General features: G+C 42.6%; 1 protein-coding gene and 1 long non-coding RNA gene across 2 annotated transcripts; one reads left to right on the top strand and one right to left on the bottom strand.

Annotated features, from left to right (window-relative positions):
* Window positions 1–2: 2 nt before the first annotated feature.
* Window positions 3–19356, bottom strand: LOC120551063 (neurabin-2-like). Its single transcript, XM_039788206.1, has 10 exons — window positions 17719–19356; window positions 9353–9485; window positions 7175–7295; window positions 6767–6871; window positions 4746–4878; window positions 2959–3111; window positions 2791–2844; window positions 2427–2656; window positions 2236–2332; window positions 3–1468 (listed from the first exon to the last, which is right to left on the bottom strand). Exons 1-10 carry the CDS (start codon window positions 19087–19089, stop codon window positions 1418–1420), a joined length of 2448 nt encoding a protein of 815 aa, XP_039644140.1. The 5' UTR covers window positions 19090–19356; the 3' UTR covers window positions 3–1417.
* Window positions 19192–21562, top strand: LOC120551065. The gene is made up of 3 exons (XR_005637819.1): window positions 19192–19294; window positions 19508–19588; window positions 20363–21562. It is a non-coding gene; the product is annotated as an uncharacterized LOC120551065 (long non-coding RNA).
* Window positions 21563–22220: the final 658 nt, after the last annotated feature.

The raw sequence follows: 22220 nt of genomic DNA, 5'->3' as shown, positions 1-22220 counted from the left end.
CATCACTGTTGACCATTTATTCCACAAAACATACAATGCAAAGCATGTGCACTGTACACGCCTTAATATTATGAAAATACTCATAACATGCCTGTTTTTTTCAATTCATTAATCTTAATTTTGTTTTCGTAGTCATCATGATCTACTTTTTTCTAATAACACAGTATGACTGTCCATTGAACATTGCTTTTTGCATTGCGTTTGTCAGTTTTTGTCCTTGTTAGCTCATATTTCCACCTTGACTATATTATAAATATTAAGTAAAATTAAAATATTTCAGTCTTACCTGAACTATACAAACATACTGGTATGACAGTTGACACAAGTAGACTCATTTCATTTCAAACTGTGCGTAAATTGAAACAGGTATAAACCTGGCAGTGTTTTCCATGTGCTACACACAGTAGTGTCAAGTGCATCTGCTGGTTCGAGACACAAGCTTTTTAAATCTATAACTTTTGCTGCTGGTAACGGCTTATTTAACATCCCAGTCCAGTAATGTTTCTTATATCAGTAGTCCTAACTAATACCAGTTACACAAAGTCCTTAACAACATCCATTTTGAGGGGAGAAAGAGATCCATTTTCATTTGTGGCACAGCAGTTGTGGAGGCTTGTTTCTGTGGTCCTTTTTCTTTTTTTTTTTTTTTTTTTTTTGAAAGTAGGGTTGAAACCAGAGGATTGGACGCTCATTTGAGTCTTAATGTGTAAAAAATACACAAACCCTTCTGAAAGGTAGGCAGCAGGTGGTTCTCAAGGTATAGTGATAGGACCCCTATGAAGGTTGGGTTACTGTTTGTACAATTTCAAAGACACCTCAAACATTGTTCCCATTTATTCCTCCGTTCCAGTGAAGCACCTTGTTGATGTCTTCTTCAGTGCAATCTCCATCCAATGTACACATCTTCATCACATAAAATATACAACAACCCTCAATCTCATTAGTTTATATTATGTTAATGTTATACACATATTAAAATTTTTTACAAACCAAACTTGATTGTTTAACCACACAGTAACACATCTGTACAAACAGAAAAGAAGGTCACAAAACTAGGCAAAAGAAAGGAATTTGTTTTGTGTTTTGGCAATTAAAAGCAACAGCTCGATCTGTCACAAAACCACAAATTAAGATTATATACTGAAAATGAAAATGGAGCAATAGATCTAGAGCTCAACAGAGTCTATATTTGTGATGATAAAACCGTTCTTTGTGTACCCATAACGGAAAAACATGGTTAAAAGGGTTAAGTGGCTGAAATACTAAGCCTGAGGACACATATACAGTATGCAACCGGAAACCAAGCTCAAGGTGGTGACGAGAAATACCCTGCAGGTCATTGGAAGTACAATAACACTTATCGTCTCCATCGAGTGAAGTTATGCTTTCTGAGATATACCTAACGGGCAAAAGGCTTTTATAAAGGTTCAGATTTCAGCTCTTCCACTCTGCACTCCAGGTCAGCCACCTAGAGAAGGGAGAAAAAAATGCAACGTTTATGTAATGTTATGTTTAATTATGTGGCGGTGGTGTGTTACAGCATGTAAACAATTTATACAGCATGGGTCAAAAGTCTGAATCCATTAAAATATGGGTAACACTTTACTTGAAGGTACTGTATCTACATAAGAGTGACATGACACATGAAGCCTAACCCCAAATCTAACCCTAACTTGTGATGACAAAAACCGAATGACACTTACTAAAAGAAGCGTTACGTCGCAAACGTTTATGACATGTTTATAATATTTATGACACATTCATGACAGTGTCATGTCACTATTTACCTTCAAGTAAAGCGTAACCAAAATATGTTTTTCAAATTGTTGGCAAACCATGCTTTTACATTTCATTTAAATATCACCCACATGCTGCAGTGTGAGTCACGTTGGGCTTTCAACAACGAACAGCTAGAGCTTTTTACGTCATTGAAATATATTTAATGGTTTGTATACAGGTCACAAGATCCACTGAAGCACTTTTGAGCCAAATTGTTCTCATGAGTGCTGTAAAAAAACAGCACAGCCTCAAACTGCAACTAACAAACCAATTAAAAGTTTCTTTGCGACTAAAATTGGAGAGCGCCATCAACAAACTCCTTAATGTCGAAAACACTGCAAACCACTGCCTTATAATGGGACAAACACAGTTTCAAGGCTACTTCTTTTAGTACAAAGCCTGCATGGACTAAACTATACTAAAATTCCTTGTTTCTAGGTCACCCCCCCCCAATACCTGCTCTTGAAGTTGTCCTGACTCCTCTTTGAGAAGAGAGGCCTCAGCTCCAACTTGTGCACAACGCTGAGTCTCCTTCTTCAGGTACTCAATCTCCCTGTTAAAGGAAGTCGATTACAGTGTCAGACTGTTACACTCAGATGTAATAAATCACACAACTATTTTAGTTCTACGTAGTCCTGCTGTCTTACTTCTGCTGATACTCCTTGATCAGGCGTTTGGCTTTGCTGTACTTGCGCTCCAGGGCCTGATACTGGGACTGTGTCTCCTTCAGGTGCTCGTCCACTGCCTGGCACAGGCTCTGAGCCTCCATCCAGTAACCCTCTAGCTTCTCCATACGCTCCTTGTTTTCCTGCAGGGTCTGTTCCAGCTGGGCCTTATCCATGCGCCAGCGCTGCTTCTCCTGCTCGGCGTGGTGCAGCTGGAAAAACAGGTGAAGATCCATTTCATTGACACGCTTATGTAAACTCTGATCCTTAAAATAATCCATGCTTGTTTTCTTCCTATAGGATTATGACAAACTATTATTTAAAGGAACGTAATTTAAGAATGTACCTTTCTTTTCAGCTGTTGGATCTCAGCCTGAGTCACAGCATGCTTTATTTGGAGCTTTATAGCAAAGAGAGATGACCATTTTAAATACATGTGTTAATATTAGGCACACTATGGGAAGTAAGATGTGATTACACAGGAAGCGCTCCAATTACGGAGTTCATTTCTCACCTCTTTGTATTTATGTGCCAGTTTCTCGGGGTCCGTCTCCAGAGGCGACATGTCCTCGTTCTCGGCCAAGTCAAACACCTCGATGGCACTGGGATACGGCGGACTGACCTCCTCGTCCTCGTCCTCTTCCTCGTCTGTGCCGTATTCGCCACCCTGCAGGGACGAGGTCCAGGTCAGGAACACATTCACAGACAGAAATTATTCTAAGTTTAAAAGGCCAGTTCACCCAAATTATGGAGGGATGAACAGACCCTTTAAAGTCACAACTTGCTTCCCTATTTGATGTATTTCCAGTTGAGTCCAGATGTTGCAGCAGCAGCAGGACTTCTATCTGGTAAGGCACTGGTGCAATATTTTAATTTCGACACGGCATTGTGCAACACAAGTTATTGATCGCAGCATGATTTAATGGGAAATGTGCAATCTGGGTAGAATTCAATGCAACGGGGGGGAGTTGGGGGGGGAGGTGCAGTGGGTTCTTTTTCTCCTGTGAGTGTGGGGGAAGGTAGGGGGGGTCTTGTGTGAGGTTTATCGAATGTTTCTTGAATGCACTGGGATGAGATAATGTATGCTTATGTTTTATGCATGTTTACTGTGTGTTTATTGTGTGTTTATGTGCAATGCGTCGCCATTTCTGTTCTCTTGACTGCCCAAGACGAATTTCTCCTATAAGAGACAATGTTATCTTATCTTATCTTATATCATGTGTGGTTATTCAAATTACAAACCAGTATCAGATAGAGACAGCTGGATTTTGGGAAGACAAATCGTTCATTTGTTGTTGAATATTTGAATAAAATGTTACATAAAACAGGAAAAGGTCCTTAAATGGTGTCTCTAAAAACATGTTTCTGTGCTGTGACACCAAACAGCCACTAGATGGTGCAAAACTCCAAAGTGCATACTATACTTTATTATACAACCTAAGCTTTTCAGGAACCACCCACCATCACCCTTGCATGAATGGAGTAACTTCCTCTCTGTTGTTATAATGTAACTGCAGGCAGTTTTTGAGTACATGCTCTGTTTATGTAAAAATAAAACGGAGAGAACATCTGAGACACATGAGATTAACAAAGCAAAGGCCATCCGAGGCCACCAAATCTGAGATTCAGATTTGTCCCCATTTTGGAGCTGAGCTTATCGTTTGATCAGTCTGAACAGTGTGGCATCCTGCCAGAAGCACACACACACAACACAGCCACACCAGAGAGAGTCACTTCTCTTCATGATGGGATGCATTTCATAATCCTAAAGTGGAAACAAGGACATACAGAGATGACGAATTATTGCAACAGAAAGAGACTTGTTTTTCATTTTTAAGGAGGTATTTTTGTGCCTGAGCAGGTTGAAAAGTTGACATACAATTTAAAGCTATTTAGTGACGCGTCTGTTGATAACTTGAAGGCTTTAAATGGTGATAAATGCATTCAGATATTATTTTTTGGAATTGATCCTCTCTAAATGTGTGTGTGTGTGTGTGTGTGTGTGTGTGTGTGTGTGTGTGTGTGTGTGTGTGTGTGTGTGTGTGTGTGTGTGTGTGTGTGTGTGTGTGTGTGTGTGTGTGTGTGTGTGTGTGTGTGTGTGTGTGTGTGCATGCAAGTGGACAAAGGGGGAAGGAAAGTGATTAGTAAGCATTGCACAGTGACTTCTGCACCGTGCATGTGCAGACAATGCACCACCACTGAGTCAAGAACGACAAGGCCAGCAGTTTTGTCAGGATCCTACACCAGTACTCCTTGTTTCAGAGGGTCTTAAAAAATGAGCCCTGAGCATGTAGGACTAACCTCTTGTTCGTCCATGTACTGGTTGTAGCGCTGCTCCATCATCTCCCTCTGCCAGCGTTCTTGCTCCAGGGTCTGCTGGATGAGCTGGGCCACTTCGCTCTGTTCTCCCGGCTTTTCTCGCCCAATCACAAACCTGTGTTTTGACAATCAGCAGTCCAGCTCAGTCAGGATTGAACAACTCTGACATTTTGAAAGTGGCTAGCTGAGCTGAACTGAAATAGCCCCTTGTCTGATATGGTGTGATACTGCATGCTAAATATTACATGACAGTCCTTTTTTATTTATTTATTTATTTTACTCCTGACTACTAAGGCGCACGGACACTGGCTCCACAAGGACCAAGAAAGTGTTTTTCATATATAATAGACTTCTTACAGCCCTCTCCAGTTGCTATATTGTAATGTATTAATGTAGTAAGGAATGTGCTGGCTCTCTGAGGTCAGAAAATGTCTTCCTGTTTAGAGCTGAACAAAGGCAGTCTCTATGGAGTTGGCCTCTTCTATGATTAAACCCAAACCCTCATCTCTGCCTCTCCTTAAGCTCATTGTAAAGCTCATTTTAGAGACTATATGTTTCCTGATTGAGGCTCGCAAATCTCTCTCCAATCTCTGACCAATTAAAGCCACCGTGTAAACAGCGAGCAAGACAAAAAAAACAACACTGAATCACGATGAAGCCAGTTATTAAGCCAGCCGCTGCAGCCGTTCAATTTCTTCGCCACTAACGGATAATTAAATGTTCACAAACGTACTTCCTGCCCCCGTCTATTGTCCGCCTGACAATTTTTATGAATAGGTCTGATAGCTCTAGTGCCCTTCGCCATCACTGCAGCACATCCATAATGGATGAGCTATCTATGGAGGTCTCTGATCTTCACAAGTCACACAACACTAACAATCACCCATACAGCGCTGACCACTAAACCCTGAATTATGAATGAGTTTAGATGACAAAAGGAGTGCACAGGGAACGGTCCGCTCCACCAAAACGCCAAAGAGCTCGGCTACAAATATCCCTCTGGCATTTCAAAACTCTACTTTAGATGCCAAGTGTATTTGTTCCTGATAACTGTGTTTTCTGTGGTTCTGGTGTGGAATCTTTGGACCGCGTTCAGGATGTCTCGGAAAGGAGCTTTTCAACACTGAAGGGTATAATCATGACCCTGTGAGACTTGAGATATAAATCAGCAGTCTGGTGAGCTGAATGGGCAGGATGTGGTAGAAGTCAGTCCTGCGTGTAAGACTGGCAGTGCGTATATATCAAGAGGAAACCATGTCTTCAAGCAAGAATGCAGATGTCAAAGTGTAACAAGACTTATGTCCTGGATTGCTACTGTAAAAATGAATGAACTAAGATCACAGCAGTGCTATGAGATAAATACCAATATCAGCTTGCTAACATGCTAACATGTTGGTGTTTAGCAGTAATGTAATGATCCCCAGCATGTGAGCATTTGCTAATTAGCACTAAACACTAAGTACAGCTGAGGCTCGTAGGAACGTCTTAAGTTTTGCAGGTATTTTTAGTCACAAATATAAGTACTGGACATTTTAATCCCCCTCTTACCCCCAACTGGTTGAGGCAGATGGCCGCCCACCAAGAGCCCGGTTCTGTCTGAGGTTTTTTGCCTGTTAAAAGGAAGTTTTTCCTTGCCACTGTTGCACCAAATGCATGCTCTTGGGGGAATTGTTGGGTCTCTGTAAATTAGTCTGGTCTAGACCCTCTCTATCTGTAAAGTGTCCTGTAATAACGTGTTATGATTTGGGCTATAAATAAAATTGAATTCAAATTTGGATCTAATGATGGCATTAGATGATGTATGGAGTGCGTGGTCAATGCAATCCAGCCAATGGTTGTTGAGATATTTCATTCGAAGACTATAGTGCTGGACCAACTGGCCGACCGACATTTCCATCCCGCTCCTGTGGCTAAAAAAACACTACACTGGTGTCGGATGATTTGTGTTTCTCGACATCAAAGCAATTGCAATAAAATCATCGCTATCCAAAAGTAACTCTTACTTGACAGTTCCTGAGGTGTTCCTGAGTACCGAGGCGGCAAAGTTCTGGGTGACTCCCACCAAACTGGTCCCGTCCACCTCCACAATCAGATCGTTCACCTGGATCCTGGAGGAGGCAGTTAAGAGGTTTAGGATTCACAGTAATAGCTCATCTGTGGTCTTTATACTAAGGCACACACAAACCACACTCCATTTATAAGCCCTCGTTTTTGGCAGCAAGACCTATCTGCAGTTGCCAGGAATCCGAAAGAAAGACGACAATGAAGCATCCACTCCTGGAAAAAAATAAAACTACAACTACTAACCCCAGGTTGGCACGTGGTTTACAAATCAAATGCCTTATTTTTTTGCCATGTGTCTTTACCAGATAAAGAATAATCCTAAGTGAATTGAACAGTAATGAACATACCTGCCATCCCTGTGTGCTGCTCCACCATCCGTGACTGTCTTCACAAAGATGCCCAGTTTCTCCAGGCCCATGTCAGCCCCTGCACCCATCCCGATGATACTGATGCCCAGGCCCTCGCCATCTGAAAGCCAAATACCAGACCAGCTGTTACCATACCGTTACTGTAATCCATGTTTAACAGCTTTTGGTCAGTTTTGATGTGTTATGCTGTCATGTCTTTGTGAGTGAAGCATTGGAGCTCGTGGACTGTGGCGCTGTTACCACTCTCTGTGGGTGGAAAACATGTCTTTGATTCCATGTTCATGTCGTCACTCTTGTGAATGACATTTTTGGTAATAATTTGCGGCTGTGGACTAATTTCAAAGAAGTGAGCTTGTGACTGAAAGATGTCCGGTTAACCATCTGGATACATTTGGGTGGGGAAGTAAAAACAGAGCAGTGCTTGGCCCTTTCCCTTCACCACAGGTGTGATCCAAATGAAAGGTCCTCTGTGGAGTTTTCTTGTAAACAAACAGGACATTGCGTTGTTTACATCCATGCTTGCTTGCGGGCAGTCGTCTTCTTCCCTGCTTTTGTTGGTACATTACTGCATTTATTTGCACACTACTGCCACCAACTGTCAGTCAGTGTGATAGCATGAAACGGGCAGCAGGAATGTGTATCGCATTGTCTGCGTGATGCACACATGCATGCGCGTCCTCGTGCATGTGCACGATACAAACAAAACAGGGACCCACTCGTAAAAACATGGCTCCATAGTGCTGCTAGTGGTCAGAAACTCCACACGGGACCTTTCAGAGATCATCTATTATAACTCAAAATACCTAATAAATTGATCTTGTAGTTACAATTTATAGACCGCATAATAATACAAGTATCTCAAGATTTTTTGGTAACACTTAACTTTAAATCCCCCAATTTATCATTTACCAGCAGTAGAAAAACATTTAATAAATGGATTATACCACGCTTAATGTAGTTGTACACAGCTATAAATATATAAATACATATTTTAACTGTTTGTTAATGTACAGTGTTTGTCAACAATTATAACTTCCCCTATGAAGACATATTTAAATTATTAGGACTAGGTTTTACTATATGTTCACTGAGTATGTGTTTATCCTTCAGTGTTATAAATGCTTAATTAGGAGTGAGAGTAGTGGTACCACAAAAAAAAATTTGAAAGAAAGAGCAGACAGTTAACCTTATTAAATGCAGAAAGCAATGAAGCAAAAGTGTACATAGCAGTGAACTAATAACAGGTTTTAGTTATAAGCAAAGCTAAAAAGGTGACTTTTTAGCTTTGACATTGCTGTTCTCTGATCCAGCGGGAGAATCTGTTCCAGGGTTTGGCTCTTAAACTGCAGAAGCCAGCTTTACCGCGGGTCTTTGTCTGATTTTGTTTGGTACAGTGAGCAGCAGAGAGTCTGTGGCTATGAGGGGGTCTACCAGGGACATGCAGCACATCAACCGCAGAGTCAGGAGCAACTCCATGAAAAGATTTCTAGAGTATTTGCAGGGTCTCGAATGATTCTGTATGTTGCTGTAATTGATTTATGGTTGTAATAAAAGCATGCACAAGTTATTTGAATCTCGAGGAGAAAACCCTATTTCAGTTAGCTTCCTCATATGTGACTTGAAAGTGAGATCAGAATAAGTGATAACATCCTGCCTGAGGTGTGATGTGCTGAAGTATTGCATTCATTTGTCATTCATTTGACGGTAAACACATCAGCGCATCATTAATACAGAAAATGGTCACATATGGTATCCTGCGTAACCTGCCATGTACAAAATTCTAAATATAGTATTCTATAAATATATTAATGCACCATAATGTTGAAGGGATGTTGAGGGAAGTGTGGCTCACTGGGGGAAACAGGGTGGTTGGCAGAAGGCAGTCGGTGAACACTGAAGACCTTTTTACATAAGTAGTAAAGTTTTTTTTTTCTTTTGGCTTCAAAGAGAGACAGAAAGGACAAATCGAACTGTCCAGTGGGAGGTTAATCACATATACCAAAATACATTTTCAAATACTTTTCTTTGAATGTTTCTTATACTCATTTTCATTCCCAATTTCTTGCAAACCACCCCAATCAGGTTCCAATAAATGCTTAGAATTATTCAAATACTCCAGATGGCAGGCTTCTTAGGTAACTCCGTAATGTTCTGTACCTTTCTCCAGCTCCGCGGGGAACAGGTCCAGCCTCTCCACCCTCTTCTCCAGCTCGTACTCAGCAGACGCTGCCATTGGATCCACGTCTTCATTACGCCTGTCGTAGTCCTCGTTGGGGTAAGTGGCAAACACCTGCAGGAGGAGACAGAGACCCTCGATCAGACTGAGATCACAAACACGTAAAACCTCTTTGTTCAAGACTGTGGAAGGTAGCATAAAGTTTTGTACTGTATTTGTAATTATCCATAGTTTTTTTCAGATTTTCTTGAAAAGGGGGGATTTGAGATAGGGCTGCCTGATATAAGGACATTTTCCAATTGCGTTTATTTTAACTGATATTGCGATTGCGATATGATTCCCGATATTGGAGGGAATGATCATTTTTGTGTTAGTTTTCTAATTTTCATTGAAAATTATTAAAATAAAAAAAAAATGTAAATGATTATAGTGTGATTTTTGCGAGGATCTGCACCAAACAAAGATGTTTTCTTTAGTCTGTAGGATAGGATGTGTAGGCCGGGACGGCTCTGCAGCACCACAATACTTCATTCAGAATGGTTTGACACATATTTCTATATATGCAATATGGACTAGTTCATATTGTGATTTCGATCAAATTGCAATTAATTGTGCAGCCCTAATTTGAGATGCTAGTTTTTTTTTTAAAGAAAGAATTTGGCTTTTTTGCTTTTTTGCAGAGTCTGAAACAGCTAGCTTCTGTCCAAAGATATAACACCTGCCTACCAGCACCTCTAAACATAAATAATTAACACTTTAAATCTTGGTAATTCGCTCAAAACTCAAGTGTGAAGGCAACAATTTGTGGTTTTATGTTTGGATGGAGCCAGGCTAGCGGTTTCCCCGTTTCCAGTCTTTGTGCTAAGCTAAGCTAACTGTATCCTGGCTGTAGCTTTATATTCAGCGTACAGACACAACAGTGGTATCAACTTTCTTATTTAACTCTCGGCAAGAAAGCGAATAGGCACACTTCCCAAAATGTGTTTTTTTTGCACTGTCCAAAGGTCAATCAGTGTTAGCCCTTTGGTAGCACTTCTCCTTGGATTTTCTGCTACCTGAAGTCTGTAGATGACCCTTTCCTTTCTTTTCTTAACAGTCATGGCGGCTTATCGCTGTTTCGTGCTACTTCCCAGTTCTTCTTGCATGTACTCCAAATATAGTAACTGCTACTGAAAACAGAAAACACTGTGCACCCTGGGGAGCGTGGTGAATGTTGAATCACTTGTGAAAGAGAGTGGCTTGTGACTTCACAATAGGTGATTCAAAGTGTTTTTTGGAACATCTGTTCATATTTTAAATCCATTCATTCAAATCCAGTATTCATTTTAATTCCTGAAATATGTATCTGTTTTAATACAAATGTAAAAATGGATATGTTGAACACTAGTGGTGCAAAGATGAATCGACTAATCGGTTTGTTATCAACTATTAAATTAATTGCCAACTATTTTGATAATCAATTCATCGGTTTGAGGCATTTTCTTTTTTTTTATGGGAACAATTTTAATTTTCAAGAACTCATCACGGCTTTGTATTGTGTACTTACTGCAGCTTATCACCAAAGTTCAGACGTGGAGGAGATGAACAGTACGCAGCTGAGATAGACAAGCTGGATACATGGTTTTCATAAAAACTGACCACCACTGTTAATGCAGACGTAATGCAATTCAAATGTATCGACCACTTCAACTGAGACAGTCGCAGCATTTCCTCAAGGCCGTCGAGCTGTATCATTTCACAGCGGTAATGTGTATCAAACACACTGGAGGGAAAATCAATCACAACCACTGAAGACAGAGGCCTCTCTTTCCCACATTCACCCTGGTCTACCAGCATGACAGTTTACATAACCACCTCCAGCATGCTAATGGAGGCCTTCTGCAGCTGCTGCGCACACACACACACACACACACACACACACACACACACACACACACACACACACAATCTTTAAAAGCCTCACTCTCAGTCTTCCACGGTGATTATGCATGCACCACCTTGCATGCTCCAATAGCCACACTTAATTCAGTGCTGGACCTTCTCTCTTCACACATTCTTTCGTTTATTTGGTCAGATTTCTCAACTTGTTTCTTCCACAATCATTTGTTCCCCCTGCTGCCACACTTTTAACACTTTTTGTTGAGTCTTTGTTTACTTTCTCTCACTTCTCTTTCTCTGCTGTTTAGTTTGTCCATCTGTGTTACAAAGTAGCATCTCGTGGCTTCAGTGCTAACTCTTTAGTCATATGGGCCCCGTCTCCCTGGCAACCCCACACAGTAAAAAGCCTGTCAGTTTTGACAGCGCCTTTGAAATGTAAGCAGCCCCTCCTTGCAGATTTATTCAGTATCATTGTATTTTCATGCATCAGTGGACGCTGTACAAGCCTCTGCTTCTACTTTTAAGCCTTACTCACCAATAAGAATAGGGTTTAAAATGTTATCGCCTTATAGCCAAATCACCACCATCACTGTGTGTTCACACAAGTGATGACGAGGCCGATGACGATTACATGCTGCTTTAGAGTTTGGCTGGGGTCAAACTATTCTTTTAATGGATTCCCTTCAATTAAATAAATAAAGAACAATTTTGATATGTCCACTTGTTTTTTTATTTAATAATCAAGCAACTATTGATCAGACAAAAGCAATTTGAAGACGTGGGATCTGAGAAATGATGGTCTTTTTACCCTTATCTTGTGGCACTTTATTGACTGAACGTTTGATCAAAAAAGGAATTGACAGATTCATCTATAATGCAAATAACAATTAGCTGCAGCAGTACTGATTTTAGTTCACACTATGAATTAAGTGATCAAATCGAACCTAACTGTACTGCAGATGACAGATAGCATTGGGAGCAGCACTGAAGTCTAATGGCTTTTGATTTAGGTTACCTTCGTATTTAGAGGGATTAGCAGAATGTGGATTACAGATGCACAAAATGCACTGTTTGCATCCTAAGTAACAGAGCACAAAACAACAACAGTGCCTACAGTGACGCTCTCACGTGGCACTGCTTCACTCCTTGAGTTTAAAGATCAAGAGGCCACAGCTGGTGGCTTGTGGTTCCCTCATTTTACGCCCACAATGCTGTGGAAGATCAAACGAGGAGGTTCAGCAGCGTTTTACGTGGCACTGGAAAAAGAAAAAACACAGCCATGATTGGATGTACGTCGTGACCTGCAGCCTTGGGCAAGTTTAGGATGGGTGTCATGATGCAGATCAGGCTTCATCGAGCCCTCACTGACACTGAATTCACACTTTCACTTCCTCCCTCTCCCCCATTCTGTGCCATGATCCCACACAAGGCCAGGCCAACTAATGGGATCCTGCACAATGCAACCTTTGACCCAAACCTTTACCTAAGTAGCCTACTGTACTGTGTGTAGAGTAGTAGATGAACTCTTTGAACGGTGAGGTGGCTATCTTTAGAAGACAAACATTGGGATTAAAAGGCATGGAGATGGGGGTGGGCAAGGCTGAAGAAGGACGCTGTTCCAGTTGTGGCAGATAGTAGGTCAGAGAAGCTAACAGATGGCCAGGAAACCCCCCCCCCCTCCATCCCTCCCTCTGCTACCAGCCGTCTGGGATGTCCTACAAAATCTCTGTGGGCAGCTAGCTAGAGCCACTCACCAGCTAATAGATTGTGTGTGTCTATACGGACAGAGCATCCACTTGGTACAGTAGACGGTATTACAAATAACCAGTAAGTCACAGCTCCATTTTACAATGTCGTGACAGAGAAATGGCTAAATTACAAAACGGCTCTGGAGGCTCTCCTGCAGTGTGGTTCCATCTTGATGGCCCTCTGGCTGCAATACGATTGGGTAACACTGTGGTGGTTTAACTAGCGAGTCAGTACCAACCCCCCCACCACCGCCCCCCTCCCCCACTGCCCGCAGCAGCATGACAACTGCTGTGTTTCTTTCCCTCTTCACTCTCCAAAAACAGATCTAATTTTGGGTTCAGCCAATAGGATGTGTGGAGGTGGTGCCATTGGTTTTTCACAACAGAAATAGCGTGTTTCCACTCTGTCTCTCCACAGTCTGTAGCACCCAACTTTCCATCATTTTTATTACTCAAAGTATGCTTGCTATTATTTCAACTGGTTTCGGGAATGTGAGCCGTGAAGTGCCATTCTCCATTTCTACTTTAAATGCTTAAAGTGATTACCATGCATAATGTGAGATCTGGCGCCTCATTGCTGCAATTAATCCAAGATTCTTGGGGTCAGAATGCTTGTGTGATGCTTTATCAAGCTGTCAAAGTAAAGCACATGCAGACCAAAACAAGCACTTCCCCTCTTAACAGTTTAATTACACCGCTATTAATTGCATTCCCAACCACCACAGGTTAAACATGCCCAGAAGTGGCAGGTAATTGCTTCTAAATCCTTCTAAAATTGAGGGTTAATCCAGATCCCAGATGTGTAACATGCAGACAGAAAATAAGGATGTGTTCCTGGCTGCCATCGCCCTGGACCACTCTCCTCCAGCCAATAAAATGGATATCGTAGGTTTGTCATAGTAACGGTTGCGTGGCACCAGAGCCTGTCTGTTTTGGCAGGCCAGCCTTTGGTCCGCAGTCATGTTTAGGCTTAGCGCTGACCCCGGGAAGAGACACGGCAGCATGAGAATAAGGTCAGCAACGGGGGACTGAATAGCACTACAATATGTGGAAGGATACAGCAACTAAATACTGTAACTATATATAGGGTGTTTTATAAGTTTGGTATATTGCATATTACTGTATTTATGTTGTTATTTATTCAATGGGCTTGGGACTGAGTGCCAAAGACAGGGTGGAGAAGTCTTGAGAGTCAGACTAACACATTGTTGTTGGCTTTGGTCTTTTCACTTGTTTACAATAATAATATAACATCAGCCTTATCCTGTCTTAAATAAAGAACTAGTAATATGTAAGGAAGATGAATACAAACAGATGCAGCATTACAGATCACTGTAGGACAAGTGTCTGATTGACAAGATGATGGCAGTAACTTTGGACAAGATAAAACAGCGCTTGGACATCATGAGCGAGACGTTGCATAACATGGCTAATGGCAGTAACCTGAGCGAGTGTGGGCACATCACGTAAAAGCTTGCAACCCACCACCACTGCAGGACTGGGAAGTGGGGCAGAGTGACCTTGCTGATAATCCGTCTGGTCTCCCACCCCTCCTGGCTGTGAGTAATGCACTGTATGAAATACTGCAGCCCCGCTGAGTCTAAGTAATAGACAGGTTGAGGATAGCTTGACATATGGTGATGTATTACTTCTCCCTGGGCAATCCCTCGTTGGCTGACCTGAGCAGTGCACAAAAACCACTAAAGGTTGCATTTTGGGCACTCTCCATTTTGCAATTTGTGGTTAAAATTGCTTAAAAATGCAGTTCCTCCTTCTATGTTTGTCCAAATTCAACACCCTTGGTTTATTACAATACAAGAACAGTTTGTTTGTGTTAATGATACAGTGCGAAACAAAATCATAGCTGTTCTTTGAGCAGGCTGGCAGGTCTATTCAGAGGTGCGTAGGCAGCGTGTGTGTGTCTGTGTGTGTGTGTGTGTGTGTGTGTGTGTGTGTGTGTGTGTGTGTGTGTGTGTGTGTGTGTGTGTGTGTGTGTGTGTGTGTGTGTGTGTGTGTGTGGGGTGATGGGGGGATAAAAAAGTGAGAGAGTAGGCTAGGTGATGAGTGAGCAAAGGGATTCCGGTGCATAAAAAATAAATCTGATTATTTTTGGTTTGGAGGGAACGGCACAAATCCAGTGGAGATTATCTTATTGTATGCTATTTTCAATAAAAAAAAATAGAAAAAATGTTCCTCTAACAATAGGATAAATAATTAAAAATCACAGGAGGCTACATCATGAACTACAGGATAGATTCAGAGCAATATAAAATGAAGCCAAAACAAATAAGACATGAGAGGCAGCTTCCTGTGTTCGACAAAGAGGCGGCCCTGAAAAGCGAGGCAAGTCTACGACGATAACAATGCTGCTATTTTTACTAGCAGTAGGAGACTGGTGACAAAGATCGAAAGGGAGAAAAGAAGGAGCGAGGAGAGAGTGTCAGGAGGAGCAAACAAAGAGTCTAGTGTGAACTCTACCCGGAGCAGTTCTGCTATTTTTGCCAGTGTGAGAGGACAGACAGATAGACAGACAGACAGACACATAGACACACAGAAACACAGACACACAGACAGGAGTGTGTAGTGTAAAACGGGGACAAAGAAAAGACATGCGCCCAGACATCCAACTGCCACAACCACAACAAGCTGAATTGTTGCACAGAGGGGAAATATGCACTAAAAATGGGCACTTCCTGTTTGGAAAAGAAACCAACTGACACCGGGACTAAAGAGCTGGCAGTTATACAGTCGCATGACTTTTGAGCAGCATAATAACGCCCCTCCCATTTGACCTACCCCCCCTTAACTCTCAACCACCCCCTGCATCAATCTTCATAACAAAGGCCACACTGATACAGTGTGAAAGGACTCAGTAGGAGGTTATTCTCTGATGATGGCTGCAGGGTCACAACCAAATTCAGCCTTTTTATCAAAGCTTATAAGTTATGACTTCTTAATCACGCCATATACAATGCTTCCTCCTGCGATCATGAGGTTAAAATAATGAAATGAAAAGTCTGCTTTTATCTTTTTTTTCTCCTGCATTTGCATGATGGGTATACTAAACTCAGGCATTATTTATTTGGGATTCATGGGATTTTCAGCATGCTTCCATCCAGGGTGGATATTAAAAGCCAATATTGGCTTACCACAGATATGTCGGTATTTGCGTACAATTAGTAGAGATGGTCCGATACCATATTTTGCTTCCCGATACCGATTCCGATATCTGAACTTGCATATCGGCGATACCAGTGTGTCATATATTTTATTATGTTTTAACAACTGTATACAACTATCCCTGTATGGATGTGATATGATTTCTATCTTTTGTTGTCGGTCTGGCTCAGGTTAAACTCTTTGTGAAACAAATACAATACAATATTTTGTAACCTACATTGTTTACATCCATGTTTACATCGTCTAGTAATCTTCTCTGGCAAATTGCTACATTTCTAGCACTACCACCGCCAACTGTCGCACAGTGGAACCACTTTACCATTACTGTCACCTTAGTTAAGCTAGTTAGACATTAAAAGGAATAGTTCAATAGTTTAGGAAATGCACTATAAAGTTTAGAGGCGCTGATGATAGGCAGATTTTCTACCTTTTGGACGAAACCAGGCTAGCTGTTTCCCCCTGTTTCGAGTCTTTGTGCTAAGCTAAGCTAACTGGGCTGTTGGCCGTAGCTTCATATTTGTCATAAAAATATGACCGTGGTATCAATCTTCTCATCTAATTCTTGGCAACTGGCCGATGTGCAGCCATGAGAAGAGAGAGCAAGAGCAACTTTCGACTTGACTGGTCGTGATATGGGACAGGAGCCCTTAGTCACCGAAATGGCTTTCTGCGTGAGGGGATGTGTGTGATGTACAGTGTCAGTGGCAGCATTAGCTGGCAGAGTTCTCTGTATTCCTCAGACCTCAAGGCAGAGTAGAGCAGCGAGACTGAGCTGGAGAGAATCTGATGCTCTTCTCCAGATCATTACACCACCCCCAGACACGGAGAGACACTTTAAATCAACTCCGCCTCCTCCTCTCACATCTCACTGATCCAAGAGGAGATCACAGTCTCTCTTCTCACTTCCTCCCTCTCTTTTTCACACGCACACACAAAAGCACTCCATTCCTCACCCAGCTCCCCATAGACTGTCCGCTGACCTTGCATTGGCCACAGCGCAGTCTCCACTTCTTTAGAAAACAGGACTAATTATCCGGGCCTCTTTGTTTCTCCCCCCAGCAATTATTTACAGAAGCAGCTCCCACTGCATTTCAGATAAGTATCTACATCACAGATCCTTTGGGGCCCATGTCAGCTGCACAGTAGGAATGCAGGACCGTCCATTAGCAACTGGCTACTGTGGAAGGGGCAGGGGATGTTAGTAGTGTGCAAAGCCCCGTGTTGAAACAGGGTAAAATCAAAATGTCAGCATCATTCTGACACCGGCAGAAGCTGAGTGAGTTCATTAAAACAGCTGACAGTGGCGCTGACTGTACCGCGGTAGATAAGCTTTCAGGTCAAGTTGAACAAGCCTCTCAACACACAGGATGAAAAAAGAAATCAAAACGCAAACCAGAATATAGACAGAAATCTGAAATCTGCACCTCAGCCTAATTAAACAAGGCTCTGGGGGTACAGTCTGAAAGATAACACCTTCATGTTCTACGGTTTTTAATATTCATTCTACATGTTGTTTTTTTTCCACTGCACATTTCCCTCACCTTGATGGGCTCTGTGCTGAAGCGGATCTTCCTGGAGGGGGGCGGGTCCTCCTCCACAGGCAGCCCAGAAATTTCTGCACAGCTGGACTCGGGCTCGTAGCGGTCGTCACCCTCATCTTCCTCCTCATCCACCTGGCTTCCTCCAAAGTCCTCCCCCACCGCGCTGTAGGTACTGATATCCACAGAGTCACGCCCCGACTGGTCGTCTCTGAGAGTCCTGTCTTCCTCTTCCCCAGCAACCTTGGCCATCTCACCACCCTTTGGGGAGCTTTCCTTCTCGCTTCCTCCATTCTCTACAGAGATGTGGATGTCACCTTGCAGTGTTGTGCTGTTAGGCCCCTTGGCCCCATAGTGTTCCTCAGATTTGACCTCAACGCCTGCATCTGACACTGTCTTTTCTCTCTGCTCATTTGGCTCTCCTAAAGTACTGTAAAGTTCAGTATTCAGGGCGCTTTGGCACCCATTAATGCTTTCAGATGGAGGAGTAGCCCTCCCCCTGGGGCCACTTGGAGGCCCCTCTTGGCCCATTTGATTGTTTATATCTTCCTCCGGGTTGCCTGCTGCAAAGGCACAAACCCTTTTTGTAATTATTTTGGAGTTCAGCACACCCACCTTGGCGCTTACACCCCGGGAAGGGAGCGGTGGGGTAGAGGAGAGGCGGTGGAGGTTGTTCCGGAGCTCGGCTGCCCGTTCAAACACAGCACTGAGCTGGCTGACTGTTGGGGACACCGCATCGCTGGTGTCCAGGCTGTCCAGAGACTCGGTGCTGCCGTTGAACCGGGACACCACGTCCAACCTGCTATCCTGGAAGCCCGAGGCCTTGTCTGTCTTCAGCAGGACCCTGGTGGTGGCCAACTTTTCCTGCTGCTGCTGCCTCTCCTGCTGCTGCCTCTCCTGCTGTTGCCTCTCCTGCTGCTGCTCGAAGATGCGGCGGGTCTCCTGCAGCTTGGAGTAGCTGGGTGACGAGGCCCGCGGATGCCCGTTCTCTGGTTTACTGATATCGAACTTGCTAACGCGCTCGGACACGGTGGACCCCAGCTTCAGCAGCGCGCTGTGGTCCACGTTCTCGTTCAGGCTCCCGGCTCTGGGGAGGGAGAGGCGCACCGATTTGTCGGCGTTCCTGGCGCCTTCCTCACACTCCGCATCGGCGGGGGTTAGGGTCTGCATCTGCTGGAACATGTTTTTGATACGGTGCACGTTGGAGCCGTACCTGCGCCCTCGGGGGCCTTCCTGCATGTCCCCGTTCGCAGCATTGTCTTTGACGGGCTTCAGGGCCTGCATCCCCGCTTCGTACGCGTTTCTGTGCGGGGATGGGCTCCTGAGCGTAGAGCCAGAGCCGGTGCTCTTGGATGTGGATTCGGTCTTCATCATGGTCAGTCAAGCGTCGCAACGGATGCTCAGCGACGGCATGTCTCCTTTCTCAACCCCCGGTGGCAAATCTGTCTCATCCACCAGCAGCCGATCCAAGCGAGGTGGCGCCCAGACTAGACCGGCAGATGGGGAGAAACAAAAACAACAGATCGTATTAAAGGCCTGCTTGCATCCGCTGCAATTCTCGTCCAATGCAACGGAGAAAGTGAGCACGATGCATCTGTCATTAGCTGGCTTGCCGTTACAACAATGCAAACCTTAACCTCACAGATAACTGCATTAGTCATTGAAAAATATTTGCACAGAAAAGTAGAACAGTAACGAGCCGCGGATCTACCGCAGCTGGCTACAGATTGCTTACGTTTAATCCCTTTTTACAGGCAACATCATTTTGATCTCTTCATTCTGTGAACTGCAGATTTCTGGTCCTTCTCTCGCAGCGGCAGAGTGCTGCTGCATGGAGGAGTGAGCCGCCGGGTCATAGTGCCCGTCATTTACAGTACGTTAGTATGAATTCTGTGGGCGATGATTTACTATAATGTATTATGCATAGCAGTTTTAGTGAGCGATGGGTATTATTTCACCTCTCGTATAAAATGGGTAGCTAAAATAATCTGATTAGTTCATAGCCGTGATTAATAACAATGTACACAGCGTCTATGATTCGAATTCCTTCGCACAACAAGTATCACTGCGCTCTCAGAAAAAAAACTTTAGACTAACTGATAGCTGGCTGGTGCCACGGAGGGAAGGCCGTTGATCTGCACCATTCTGCACACACCCACACACACTGCCATGACACAGAGCTGGTTTAAAATCGGCAAAGTATCCCTTTAAGTGTAAACTATATTTAGAATATTTTCACAGCTTCACCTTGCCGTTAGACAGCCCTCTTCGAGGGGAAACTGAAGCCGTTATAACTAGCGCTTCTCAAAGCCACCAGACTCCTTTGACAAAAACAGTAATTTTATACCGCTGCCTCGACCGGTTAGTTGTTGGTTATCGGTTAGTTTGGGGTGTTATTGTGTGCATTACGCAAAATATAGTCTGTGCTAGCTGCTATTGTAGGCTAAGTTTACCTGCGCTGCGTTCCTTAGCAACCGCCTCAGTTAATGTGCAGGCATCATAGCCAGCCCAGGAGGGCCTATCCCATTGTGAACATAATTAGAATGTAATAACATGTCATGTGACTATAACTTTGTCATACTTGATGCCTGTTTTTAATATGCAATAGCTCACTTTAGTCCTGTGATATGTTGTGATTATATTACAGCATCCTGCTAGCCAGTGTGCAAGCGCCTGAGGAGAGCTGGGTGGTTTGCGTCAGTCTCGCTCTGTTGCGTCCTTTTGCCGAGACTTGGCTGGATCCTGGAGGGTGCCATTCAGCCGGATTTCTCTTTTTCCGTGTGCCGATCCGACGGCCACATTCTGCTTTATGATGAATCATGCACACTTTGAAGATGCTGACGGCATAACATTTCACTGATGTGACGACGATGTCACGTGACAAATCAAATTGATTGATTGATTGATTGATTGAGCTAATCACAACCTGTCACGAGCTATCAATCAATTGTATTTGAGTACATAAAATACAATTAAAAATGTCAATATGTAGATTGTCAAACACCCAACCCAAAAAATAAGCAATCATTCTTCATATCAGCACGAAAGATGAAGATTTCACTGCCAAATCCTCATCTACACACACACACACACACACACACACACACACACACACACACACACACACACACACATGCACACAAACAAAGAATGATATAATTTTGCACTTATAGTCCTTGAAAAGTCTGCGGATACCTAATATCAAACTTTAGGTGGCTGTGACTGTCAGAGAACACGACTAGCATTAGGACCCATCCGTCAAACCTCTATCATGTCAAACCTCCATGGCCAATAACACATCCGTTGGGTTATATGCATATACTGTCTACGGTTATATGCAGGACACGTTGTTGCTTCCTGCATTCTGCATCTGGCCTGATAGATACATTAGACAGTAGCCTATCAGTGAGGTATAGACAAAGCATTTTCGTTTTGAATCTACCCACACTGTCTTGGTTTCTAAATGTTGTACGGGGGCTCATTTATCTACAAGGCCACAACACATTCATACAGCTGTTTCACACATGGCAAAGAACAACATAGATTGTCCTCCACATTTCCTCTTGTCCTATTATTTAACTCACATCAGTTGAAGGTCTATTTTGAAGGACATAACTAGAGAAGTATTGCCTGAGAACAAAGTGAACTGATGTGCTGTCAAACAGGATGTACATCACTTTTCAGTAAGGCATAGTACCATCCAGCTAGCTTTCATGTACAAGTGTGTGACTGTGGTCTATAGCAAGTCCTGTAGCGAAGACATTAAACAAATTAACAGTTTCTCTGGTGGTGAATGGTGGTGTCCTATGTAAGCCATAAATGTTTTGTTTTTTGAAACGTAATGTATTGAGGGAATGTTTTTACTCTTAATTTACTGTAAAGATAAGTTAATGTTGTCTTTACAGTAAATTAAGAGTAAAAACATTCCCTCAATGTATAAAGTTTAAAAAAATATGTATTGCTTGCATAAGACACCCCCATTCCCTCAAGTGTTCAATCATTGCAACCTTGCAACTTGATAATTTTGTCACTTATTTGGGATTTTTTTGTGCTTGAATACACTTTGTAGTAACTATCTTCTATAGTGTATGTATTAGATTACAAGATATAAAAGAAATACAGAAAAATACATGTAAATAGGATTTGTTTTCTAAAGGATAATATCACATAGAAGATCAAATTGAAAAAACAAATAAATAAATGTAAGCTTGCATCTGTTCTTATACTTGCATTTGCTGCAGGACACTTCAATTTGACTGTATGGGATCAATAGTTGGTCTTATTTTATTTGTCCTTGAATATAGGTATTTAATTCAGGATATTTTTGAATATTCTTGTTTAAAATGAAAAGGAACATGGAATATGTGAGACTAAAAAAGTTAGTTATCACTTTTTTATTTGTCACAAAAAAGTTTAAAACAACCAGAAACCTGCATTAAGTATATTATACTATATTAGATTGCAATTGTTTTCATGCATTACATTTAAACAGCAGTGTAATGCTG

Source organism: Perca fluviatilis, chromosome 21 (assembly GCF_010015445.1).
Source record: "Perca fluviatilis chromosome 21, GENO_Pfluv_1.0, whole genome shotgun sequence".
NCBI lineage: Eukaryota > Metazoa > Chordata > Actinopteri > Perciformes > Percidae > Perca > Perca fluviatilis.
Note: the sequence above shows the minus strand (reverse complement) of the source record. Positions and strands in the feature narration are given on the sequence as shown.